This window comes from Stenella coeruleoalba (genome assembly GCF_951394435.1).
Source record: "Stenella coeruleoalba genome assembly, chromosome: 6".
In the NCBI taxonomy this organism is placed as follows: Eukaryota; Metazoa; Chordata; class Mammalia; order Artiodactyla; family Delphinidae; genus Stenella; species Stenella coeruleoalba.
This window is the reverse complement of record NC_137151.1, coordinates 84459515-84471995: the sequence shown is the minus strand read 5'-3', so window position 1 is coordinate 84471995 and position 12481 is coordinate 84459515. Positions and strand designations below refer to the sequence as shown.

The window sequence follows — 12481 nt, the reverse complement described above, 5'->3', positions numbered from 1 at the left end:
CAGGCTTGTGGCCCAAGGAGCCCAAGAGAGAATTCCTTCCACTTTCCCTTTAAACATCCACCGCCCTGCCAAGAGCAAAGTATGTTCTGTCATGGTGATCCTTTAGTGCATTTGCTGTGCGTTGTTAACACAAACGTAATGATCAAGATATTGTAACTTCCTCAACTTTTCATCTTGCTAGTGAGCAATTATGTGAAACATTAGGGGATAAAACAGGAACTTATAGGTTAAATAATAAACCAGAGGAAATACTTTGATTTGTATAGTACTTTCTAGTTTGCAAAGAGCTGTTTGAATATATTTTAATACTATATGGTAGCTGTTCTTCTGATTATCTTTGTTGAACACTTATTATAGACCACTCACTGTGCTACGCACTTGACACAAAATAATGTATTTCATCTGTACAGTGACCTCCTTGTTGCTTTCATTTTTTTCCATGTGAGCAAGGTGAGGCTCAGAACTGTGAAGGAATTGCCCCAGTTCACACGGTGGGTAAACCTCAAAGCTAGGACTGTGTCCCAGGCTTCTCCTCAGAGCCCAGGAGTTTTCCTCTAGGGAGACAGTCTAGGTATTCAGAAAAGGAGAAGGAAATCATGTCAGTGTTTCCCTAATTGAGCTTATCAACCACCAGATAATCAATAAAAGTTTAAAGATTTTTCAGGTCCCAAACCTCAAGAAAATGTATGTTTAAAACACCTCCTGGTGATTCTCATGCTCACTTATATTTGGGAATCTCTGGTTAAATTAAATTTTAAACCACCTAAAAACATTTTTTTAACTCATTGGTAAGTATAACATATATGTTAAAACCTTTTCATCATTACCATTTTTATAAGATTCTTCACTTTAGGACTTTTTTGGTTGGAAAAGAATTCCAATCGTGAGCCCCTCAGCATGTAGCAGAGGAAGAATTATTATAAATGACTGTGTATACACGACCCTTGTACAGTGTTTACTTCCTCTAAGGTGAGTCAGAATCCCCACCACTAGGTGGAGGCGATATTCCACAAATCTTCCTGGCTTCTCTGTTCAGACTAAGTGGCAAGTGATTCTGCTAGGTCTCCATAAAAGGACATCTCAGAGGCTCGCTGCTAAGAAAATCAGCAGGGCAGGCATAAAGAAGCCAGACTTTTAACTGCCTGATTTGAAATCACTGAGGAAGAAAAATGCAATCAACATCTCTATCAGAAATCGATCCTCAAACGCCGTAGGACATTATTTCAGATGGTCCAGGAAGAGGGGAAATGTACTGATAGGCCCAAACTACACGTTCTGTAAACCTCCGTTGTGATAACAATAATAAAGTATAGTATGATATAGAGGAAGTTAAGAATTATTACCGTCACTGTTGAAGAAATGTATTTTTATAAATCTTAAGGGTTGAACTGAGCAACCAAATATGGCCAGGAATCTAGCAACCAAATGCCGCCTGTTTTAGGAAAATGAAGAAATGGTTTACATCAGAAAAGCCGGTGGTTAAGTTTCTTACTGAAGACGAGTACAGGGAACAAGCCGATGCTGCGACGACCCGCGCCCTGGAGGACCTGCGCCAGGCCTGCCGCAGCCCCGGCTTCCCATCCTGGCTGGCCGTGTCCAGGCTCCGGGCGCCTAAAACGTAAGCCCCGCTCCACTGCCCGCAACATAGCTTGGGTTGGAGTTACCATGAAAATAACAGGATAGTTTGGATCAGATACTTCAGGCTAGAAACAGACAACTTTCCTGGATAGCAAATGGCATGGAAGCTGTCAGAGTCGCTTTTGCTTCAGTGCTCTGCCTCGCCCTGTGGATGTGCCAGTGTCAGAATAAATGTTGATCAGATGTGTTTCATAGGGAAGGCCATAAAGATAACTCATAGGAGAAGGGAGACGGAATGGGATGTGTCACCTGCTTCTCTTCCTACAGGGGACGAAAAGTCATTTGTAAAGATCACCAAGAAAGACATCTCTGCCCCAGCATCTTTTCCCTGCTGCTTTCCCTTCTTCCTAGCTTTATCCAAACGACAGTGCCCTCAAATTAAAGATTGAAGGGGGAAAGTCGTGACACTAAAATAATGAATAAATAGTACGTTTAATAAGAAAGAGAGAAAGAAGGAATTAGAAAGCAGGAGTGGATATATTTGGCAGCGTTCGGTGCTCCTAAGTCTGCCTACTTCTCGATCCTTTCCCTGAACGTCTAGAGAAGGATCACATAAGCCATTCCTGTTTTTACACCCACTGTGCAAATGCCATCTTCTATTGATGCAAAGTCAAATTTAATTAAAGGGGATAAGTAGCCAGGGAACATGTTATCTTCCCAATAAACCTCTCTGTGATAACATTAACTTTATTTAAAACAAATACTAGGTTTGCAGACTTTGTTCTTGGAGGAAGCCACTTGTCGCCTGAAGAAATTAGGCTGCATGAAGAACAATATGGCCTTGCGGGTGCCTTCTTGGAAGAGCAGCTCTTTAACCTGAGGACTCCTGACAGTCTGCCTGCACACTGACTTCATTCTGGACAAGGAAGTGGGGAAGGGCAGGGATCCTATTAAAGGTGGGCAGAACTGTACCGGGGAACAGTGGCAAAAGCATTCACTATGGAGAAAAATCAAATCACGCTGGAAAGGAAAACTAAACTGTATTGAAGATAACTGATCCTTCTTGGACAGTTCTGTGTATTGTACTGTAGGTGGTCACCAAGATTCTGTGACAGTCATTACCACTGTCCTTGAATGAAGACTCTCATTAGGAACAAAGGGATCATGTTGATCTTCAAGGGGCCAGTTAATTTGAATAGGTGCCTTGTCAACCGCAGGGCATTAAATCCTCTCTTAATCCCCAGAACCTGTGTCAAAAGACTCTGCATTGCTCTTCCTGCGTGTTATCAATGTAAGTGCTGGAAGAGACCTGAGATACACTGGACCAGTATTTTCCAAAGTGTAGTCCACAGGATGCTAATAAGTGTTAGTAGGTAAAGGAATCCTGAGGTCAACTAAGACGGATGCATGATTAAACGTACTGCAGGACTTCTCAGAGCCTTTAATAATGCTAATGCACACTGTGAACTTCCTAAAGAGGAGAAATTGTGTGCAGCATTCTCCGGCTTAATTTGACAACAGAACCCTTTTTCATGAGATTAATATTTCTTGGAACACATGTTTGGAAAATGCTGATGGTGGAGGAATGGAGGTTTCAGAAGGTTAAATAACTTGTCCAAGACCACAGGGCTTTTTAGAGGCAGCCCTGGGACTAAAACTCCATCCCTGCTGTTTCCAATGACTCAGGTAGAAGAAGAGACCTTTAGAAATGAGGCGCCATCTCGCCACAGCCTTGGGTCTCACAGTATTGGTGTGAGGGGCCATCTCTCCATAGCCTTGGGTCTCACAATATTCATGACTTATTTTTTATTTTTTAATAATAGCCAACTAACTGTTTGATAACTGTGATAAAGAGAAACATTTCCTATGGTTATATTTTAAAGTTTTGATAAGACTTTTATAGACATATATAAAGATTAGAATTTAGAATTACTTTTTACATTTTTTTGTATGTTGAAATTGAAGGCATTTAACCTCAAGTCGACTGGCCTATTTTATTTTATTTTATTTTTACTCCCTAAATTCAGGTCTCAATAGTGTTCACACCTGAATTTCTACAACAATTCTGGTTTGGTTTTTTTTTTTTTGGCTGCATTGGGTCTTTCATTGCTACACGTGGGCTTTCTCTAGTTGTGGCGAGCAAGGGCTACTCTTCGTTGCAGTGCATGGGCTTCTCATTGCAGTGGCTTCTCTTGTTGCAGAGCACGGGATCTAGGCTCGCGGACTTCAGTAGTTGTGGCACGCAGGCTCAGTAGTTGTGGCTCGCAGGTTCTAGAGCACAGGCTCAGTAGTTGTGGCGCACGGGCTTAGTTGCTCCGCGGCATGTGGGATCTTCCCGGATCAGGGCTCGAACTCGTGTCCCCTACATTGGCAGGCGGATTCTTAACCACTGCACCACCAGGGAAGCCCCTCGACTGGCCTATTTTAAAAAATTGTTTAGTTATACGTGTTTATAACAATTTCCTACAAAACAGATTTGTGATCTTGTAGAGAACAAATCATTTTTCTTCTTGTGCTTCATGATTTTAGACTCCAGAGTGAAATGAGGGACTAACCATGAGCTTTGACCCTGAGGAAAAGAGGCCAAAACATAGGTCTGGGAAAAGATCTGAACATGGCAAAACAATCCAAGGGTTAAGATGTTGCTAACTTCTCTTTAAGAATCAAACGCAGGCTCTTTTGCTGTGGTGGGGCCATAAAGAGTAGCAGCATAAAGAATGAGGAATCTCCCTTTTCTAGAAGGGTTATGGAGGAGGGACACACAGATCATTTGGGCACTGCTTTCTGGAACCAAATTTAGTATAGCGTTTTTCTAAATTGTTCAATAAGAGTGTGGCTGCCTGTTTGGAATTCTTTAGATTGATTTCCAAATGATATTTCCTCTTTGAAGCAGTGTGTCAGTGTTTTACGGGTCTCTATTTTTGCCAGACACCTTTTAATATCAGGAGCTTTGCTATTTTTGTGAAATACACTAAATTTAATCTGTGCTTTCACATAGACTTCGATATAAAAAATCAAAGTATCTTCCATTCAGATTTATGAAGATGATGACTTTTATAAGTGTAAAGTTGTAATAGCGTTTTTGTTACAGTTTAATCTGATTTTTATTGTTTTGTAATTCTAATTATTGGTGCTATAACATATCAGATGTGTTTGTGGTTGTGCTCACCAAGAGACGGTGTGTGTCCTACATAATGTGTGTGTGCATAACGTGTGCAGTCTGCTGGAGTTCCCAGGGGACATCCCAGCCAAGACAGCCACTGGGCCTCACCTGCGCCAGGGTGAACAGGTGCCGACAGTAGAAGAAAGCAGCTCCTGGTGAGCCAACAAGCTAGGTGTAGCTGTTTTTATTGTGATCTTTATTGCAATAAAAATAGCTAAAGGAAGAGAAAAAGAACAACAAGAGGCTTTGGGGATATTGTTTTTCATTTTTACTTTTAGAGGAAACCATGGATTTGTCAGTTTCTATTATGTGAGTACTGTGAGAAGCTAGATAATTAAAAGCACTGCTTGTGATATATTGGGTGTATTTCTGTTGTGCTTATTTGAATTGGGGTTTGTTATAGTGCTGATCATAGGTCTAGTCCCCATCAAGCCGTATGTTTGTCAGCTCCTCTAAGAGATCTTTTTTCTCTCCTTCCCTTCTTCCCTTCTCCTGTCTGTCTACCGTCTGTCTCTCTCTCCCCACCACCCTACTCCCTCTCTCCTCTTTTTCTTCATTTATTTAAAGGCCTTTAAACAATTTAAATGACCATTCAGTAAAATGGTTATGCCCTTCACAGGTTGTTGACAGTTGGTTCTGTGCCTCATGCCACCCTAGGTGTGCAGCTGTGGAGCACAACAGAACCTTTGTTGTGTTAGTGTGCCCATGAGGTGCCTCACAGAAGCTCACTGTTGTTAGCAAGTTGGACTCTTTGACCCCAAAACATATGAGTGAGATGTAGTGTAGGTCGCCATGCTTAAACAGTCATATTCAATGTTATTTTTTAAAGGTTTTTAAATAATATTTATTATTTTTGGCCACGTCAGGTCTTACTTGTGGCACGCGGGATCTTTCATTGCAGCGCGCCGGCTTCTCTCTAGTTGCGGCGCACATGCTCAGTAGTTGTGGCGTGCAGGCTTAGTTGCCCCGTATTGTGGGATCTTAGTTCCGCGACCAGGGATCGAACCCACGTCCCCTGCGTTGGAAGGCAGATTCTTAACCAGTGGACCACCAGGGAAGTCCCTATTTTTTGAAGGTTTTAAAACACATTTTACATATCACAAAAAATGTTTTGTCAATTAGTTGTATAGTTTGCCAATAATACTTAGAGCTGAATTACAGGGGAGTGTCCATCTGACATTTAGGACAATACTTGAATTTATGACTTTTCAAATCTAGAAATTTATGAGATTTTAGATATTAAGAGATTTGGAATAGCTGACATCGAAACATGTGGAAGAATTAAGACCTCCAGAATGATGTCAAGAAAAGAAAAAGGATCTTATATTATTCTGTATGTGATTATTGCCCAGAGTTAGAGAAGTACAATATTTAAATCACCTTTTTCTTTTGTCCGACTGAAAGAAGGATCCTATGCATAGATAACATAATAGATGTGGAATTCTGAAGATCCCCCACAGTGAGACAGGTATTTTTATCTAACCTGGGAGCCAGCTGTTTTCTGTATATTTTGGATATTAACCCTTTGTTGGTCGCATCATTTGCAAATATTTTCTCCCATTCCATTTTTTTTTTCCCCCATAGGTTGTCTTTTCATTTTGTTGATGGTTTCTTTGCTGTGCAAAACCTTTTAAGTTTGATCAGGTCCGTTAGTTTACTTTTGCTTTTATTTTTTTTTGCCTTGGGAGACTGATCCAAGAAAATATTACTATGATTTATGACAAAGAGTGTTTCACCTGTGTTCTTGGAGTTTTATGGTTTCATGTCTTACATTTAGGTGTTTTAGCCATTTTGAGTTTATTTTTGTATATGGTGTGTGGCAGTGTTCTAATACAATTGTTTTGCATGTGGCTGTCCAGCTTTCCCAGCACTATTTGTTGGAGAGACTGTCTTTTCTCCACTGTATATTCTTGCCTCCTTTGTCACAGATTAATTGACCATAGGTGTGTGGGTTTATTTCTGGGTTCTTTATTCTGTTCTTTTGATCTACATGTTTGTTTTTGTGCCAATACCATGCTGTTTTGATTACTGTAGCTTTGTAATGTAGTCTGAAGTCTGGGAGGGTTACACCTCCAGCATTGTTCTTAGTTCTCAGGATTGCTTTGGCAATTTGGGGTCTTTTGTGGTTCCATATAAATTTTTGGATTATTTGTTCTAGTTCTGTGGAAAATGTCCTGGTGTTTTGATAGGGATTGCATTAAGTCAGTAGATTGCTTTGGGTAGTATGGCCATTTTAATAATAATGATTCTTCCAATCTAAAAGCATGGGATATCTTTCCATTTCTTTGAATCTTCATTTTCCTTCATCAGTATTTTACAGTTTTCAGCATATAGGTCTTTCACCTCCTTGGTTAAGTTTATTCCTAGATATTTTATTCTTTTTGATGTGATTTTAAATGGGATTGTTTTCTCCCTTTCTTTTTCTGATATTTCATTATTAGTGTATAGAAATATTTTGCATTTTGTGTATATTAATCTTGTATCCTGCAACCTTGCTGAATTCATTTATTAGTTTTAATAGTTTTGGGGTGGAGACTCTAGGGTTCCCTGTATAGAATATCATGTCATGGGCAAATGTTACAGTTTCACCTCTTCTCTTCTAATTTGGATACCTTTTATTTTTCTTGTCTGATTGCTGTGTCTGGGACTTCCAATACTATGAGAGTACACATCCTTGTCTTTTTCCTGAATTTAGTAGGAAGCTTTCAGCTTTTCACCATTGGGTATTGTGTTGGCTGTGGGTTTGTAGTAAATGGCCTTTATTATGTTGAGATATGTTCCCTTCTCTATCCACTTTGATGAGAGTTTTGGTTTTTTTGGGTTTTTTCCCCCTCAGCAACAGAAGATCCTTTACTGAATCCTGAGTGTGAAAATCTACCATTTAGTTCTTTCTCCCTTCTCCCCGTGAGATTCAATAATCCCTTGATTTGCATGGAACATTGGTGTGTCTGCTTGTTCTTGCTGTTGTGTCCATTTTGTTGTTCTGATGAGAGTTTTATCATGAATGGATGTTGACTTTTGTCAAATGCTTTTTGTGCATGTATTGAGATGATCATGTGGTTTTTGTCTTTCCTTTGTTAATGTGGTGTATCACGTTGATTGATTTGTGTGTGTTGAACCATCCTTGTGACCCAGGAATAAATTCAACTCGATCATGCTATATGATCCTTTTAATGCATTCAGTTGGATTCAGTTTGCTAATATTCTTTTTTTTTTTAACATCTTTATTGGAGTATAATTGCTTTATAATGGTGTGTTAGTTTCTGCTTTATAACAAAGTGAATCAGTTATACATATACATATTTCCCCATATCTCTTCCCTCTTGCATCTCCCTATCCCACCACTCTATGTGGTCACAAAGAACTGAGCTGATCTCCCTGTGCTATGCGGCTGCTTCCCACTAGCTATCTGTTTTATGTTTGGTAGTGTATATGTGTCCATGCCACTCTCTCACTTTGTCACAGCTTACCCTTCCCCCTCCCCGTATCCTCAAGTTCATTCTCTAGTAGGTCTGCATCTTTATTCCTGTCTTGCCCCTAGGTTCTTCATGACCAATTTTTTTCTTTTTTTTTAGATTCCATATATATGTGTTAGCATATGGTATTTGTTTTTCTCTTTCTGACTTACTTCCCTCTGTATGACAGACTCTAGGTCCATCTACCTCACTACAAATAACTCAATTTCATTTCTTTTATGGCTGAGTAATATTCCTCTGTATATATGTACCACATCTTCTTTATCCATTCATCTGTCGATGGACACTTAGGTTGCTTCCATGTCCTGGCTATTGTAAATAGAGCTGCAATGAACATTTTGGTACATGACTCTTTTTGAATTATGGTTTTCTCAGGGTATTTGCCCAGTAGTGGGATTGCTGGGTTGTATGATAGTTCTATTTTTAGTTTTTTAAGGAACCTCCATACTGTTCTCCATAGTGGCTGTATCAATTTACATTCCCACCAACAGTGCAAGAGGGTTCCCTTCTCTCCGCACCCTCTCCAGCATGTATTGTTTGTAGATTTTTTGATGATGGCCATTCTGACCGGTGTGAGATGATACCTCATTGTAGTTTTGAGTTGCATTTCTTTAATGATTAATGATGTTGAGCATTCTTTCATGTGTTTGTTGGCAATCTGTGCATCTTCTTTGGAGAAATGTCTATTTAGGTCTTCTGTGCAGTTTTGGACTGGGTTGTTTGTTTTTTTGATATTGAGCTGCATGAGCTGCTTGTAAATTTTGGAGATTAATCCTTTGTCAGTTGCTTCATTAGCAAATATTTTCTCCCATTCTGAGGGTTGTCTTTTGGTCTTGTTTATGGTTTCCTTTGCTGTGCAAAAGCTTTGAAGTTTCATTAGGTCCCATTTGTTTATTTTTGTTTTTATTTCCATTTCTCTAGGAGGTGGGTCAAAAAGGATCTTGCTGTGATTTATATCATAGAGTGTTCTACCTATGTTTTCCTCTAAGAGTTTGATAGTGTCTGCCCTTACATTTAGGTCTTTAATCCATTTTGAGTTTATTTTTGTGTATGGTGTTAGGCAGTGTTCTAATTTCATTCTTTTCCATGTAGCTGTTCAGTTTTCCCAGCACCACTTATTGAAGAGGCTGTCTTTTCTTCACTGTATATTCTTGCCTCCTTTATCAAAGATAAGGTGACCGACCATATGTGTGTGGGTTTATCTCTGGGCTTTCCATCCTGTTCCACTGAAGTTTGCTAATATTATGCTGAGGATTTTTGCATGTGTATTCATCAGAGATATTGGCTTCTGATTTTCTTTTTTTGTAGTGTCTTTGTCTGGTTTTGGTGTCAGGGTAATGGTGGCCTTGTAGAATGAATTTGGGAGTGTTCCTTTCTCTTCAATTTTTTTGGAATAGTTTGAGAAGGATAGGTATAAATTCTTCTTTATATGCTTGGTAGAATTCCCCAGTGAAGCCGTCTGGTCCTGGACTTTTATTTGCAGGGAGTTTTTATCATTACAGATTCTATTTCACTTCTAGTGATTGGTCTGTTCAAATTGTTTGTTTCTTTGTGACTCAGTCTTGGCAGGCTGAATATTTCTATAAATTTGTCCATTTCTTCTGGGTTGTCCAATTTGTTGCCATATAAATTACTTGTCATTTTTCCCCCTTCTCTTCAACTTATGTTTTGATTAATTTTGTCCCTTAACTAATTCATATTTCCAACCACTTAATGTTTACAATGCACGTTGGAACTGAATGTCTTACTAGACAGCTTATTAGGTATAGGTAAACGTTTAACATAGCACTGTAGTTTGGGAGCATGCAATATGGTTATAGATTAATGTTAACAAAGTACTAAGAGCTAGGGCCTGGATGGGAAATAAGACAACACTCCCCTTGCCATGGGCTATTTGTCACACAAAAATAATGGCAACATTTATCGAGTGTTTACTGTGTGTCAGGTATGTCATTTAACCATCAAAAGAACCTGTAAGGCAGATACTGTAATCATCTTAATTTTACAGAGGAGGGCCGTGAGACCCAGAGAGGTTACTTAATGTGAGTTCTCACTGGCAGAACTAAGACTCAAATCCAGACAATGGGGCTCCAGAGCCGGCAATCCTAACCCCAGCACTGTAAGGTCCTTGGGTTGCCATCTAAAAACTGGGACCTCCCTGGAGCCACAGTGGGGCACGTGGTCCTGTATTAGCCGTCCAAAGCTGATGGGAGTTGAGTGAGAGTAAGGTGCTCACCTGGACTGGCTCATTTCTTCCCCATTCTGGACATCACCAAGTTTCCAGTTACTCTCTTATTTTAAACCACAGTTTGTCCTCTCATAAGGTAAATTACTTAGTGATTTGAGAACCCACTCCCCCTTTCTCTCACCCCTTTATTCTGTTCCCATCCAGGCACTGACCTTTCTCCCATCTGCCTGATGGTTTGGAATTTTTGAGCCAGGAATTCTTAGAGCTTTGCTGAAATGACACAGGAGTGGTTTGGGGCTTCAGAAGTAGCTTTGTCTTGTCCCACTGCACCCAAGGAGAGAAAAATTTCTGAAGGGAAAATCATCTTTTATTTGCCTACAGTCAGCTCTGTCACAGCATGCCCTCATTTTCGCAGAATAACGTTAATTTTAGGGTCCAGTCTTTCACAATGAAGATGAGAAAACTAAGACCCAGAGATCTCCCAAAGGTAATTTTCTTCCTGTGTTCCTGCATTGTCTAGTATGGTAGCCACGAGCCACAGATGGCTGTTTAAATTTGACATGAGAGACTTCCCTGTTGGTGCAGTGGTTAAGAATCCACCTGCCAATGCAGGGGACACGGGTTCAAGCCCTTGTCCAGGAAGATCCCACATGCTGCAGAGCAACTAAGCCCGTGCACCAGAACTACTGAGCCTGTGCTCTAGAGCCCGCGAACCACAACTACTGAGCCCACGAGCCACAGCTACTGAGCCAGCATGCCTAAAGCCCATGCTCTGCAACAAGAGAAGCCACCGCAACAAGAAGCCCGTGTACTGCAACGAAAAGTAGTCCCCACTCACCACAACTAGAGAAAGCCAGTGCACAGCAACGAAGACCCAATGCAGCCAAAAATTAATTAGTTAAAAAAATAAATAACAGAAGTCTAACTCCTCAGATGCACTAGCCACACCGTAAGCACTTAATAGCCACCTGTGGTTAATGGCTACCACACCTGACAGTGCTGCTTTACGAAGCTGTTGCCTCAGGTTACTGAGCGGTGGGTGTGTCTGCTGGCCCTTCCCAGCTCCCCTGGCACTGGTCTTCAGAGTCCCTGCAACCTCCAAGTTTTCTCTGCAGGGTTGCCAGACCTTCCGAGTTATCTCCAGAGTGGCACTCATGATTAACAGAGCAGCAGGAGTTTGAAGGCGCTGGATTTCTATGTATCTGGGAATAGCCAGCGATCCTAAATGCAACTGCAACTACACAGGGTGAGTATCAGGCACACAAGGTAAGGGTTCAGAATGGCCGGGGCTGCTTTCAGGCTTGTTCTACCACAACAGAAGCAGAGGGTAGCCTCCCCGCCTCCTGGGGTTGGAGAAGGTCCTGGGTGGACCTGCACTTGGGCATCAGGCGGGTCTGAGTTTGAATTCTGGGACTGTGACCTTGTTCCCATAACGTAAGCCGAGTTCAGCTCCAAAATCCTCATATTTAAAGAGGGGGTAGTGATATGTATTACAGTGTGTTGTTGTTAGGACAAAACGATGATGTCATCAGCACACACCAAGCACCCAGTAACAGTGGGTGTGGCACCCTGTTTCCTGGAATCATTGCTTATCTCCAGATTGGCTGCAAGGAATACCACTTAAATAATGGTCTCAGCACCACCAGTAGCCTCCACGCCCAGCAGTCCTGGAGGAACGGCAAATCAGAGGGGAGCACTTAGCCGACTGTCTGCTTCGTGTGGCCCGTGACAAGACTAATAAGCCAGTAAGGCAGCGATATTCTTCCTGTGAATTCCTTAGGCTTTTCATGAGGTTTATTGGCTGGTGGAGGTATGTGTGTTATTGTCATCTATTATTCTACTTAAGGCCTTGAGTAATAGTTTAATAATCAGTAACTAACCTCTTTGGATCCACGTGAGCTCAGCGCTTTGCGTAATTCACTTTTTCTACAATTATGGGGAAAAGCATATGAAACAAGTCATTAAGGTCGTGATTACCAACCTGGGCTTTGTGACCTCCCTGGGTATTTCCAGGGGATCTCAAAAGGGATTAGAAAATTCTCAAATCAAAATTTAATTTGAATTCACTTTAATTTT

At 40.8% G+C, this 12481-nt stretch overlaps 1 protein-coding gene across 5 annotated transcripts in view; it reads left to right on the top strand.

Annotated features, from left to right (window-relative positions):
• NEMP2 (nuclear envelope integral membrane protein 2) overlaps window positions 1–12481 on the top strand; it is a 47423-nt gene that overhangs the window by 25314 nt on the left and 9628 nt on the right. For 3 of the 5 annotated variants that reach the window (XM_079924048.1, XM_079924047.1, XM_079924049.1), the window contains exons 8-10: window positions 1442–1618; window positions 2346–2534; window positions 11521–11651. In XM_079924048.1, coding sequence (XP_079780174.1) covers window positions 1442–1618; window positions 2346–2487 — 319 coding nt within the window. In that variant the 3' untranslated portion in view covers window positions 2488–2534; window positions 11521–11651. Of the gene's footprint in view, window positions 1–1441; window positions 1619–2345; window positions 2535–10837; window positions 10893–11520; window positions 11652–12004; window positions 12130–12481 lie in introns of those variants that run through there. The other 2 variants (XM_079924050.1, XM_079924051.1) reach the window with 2 other exon arrangements.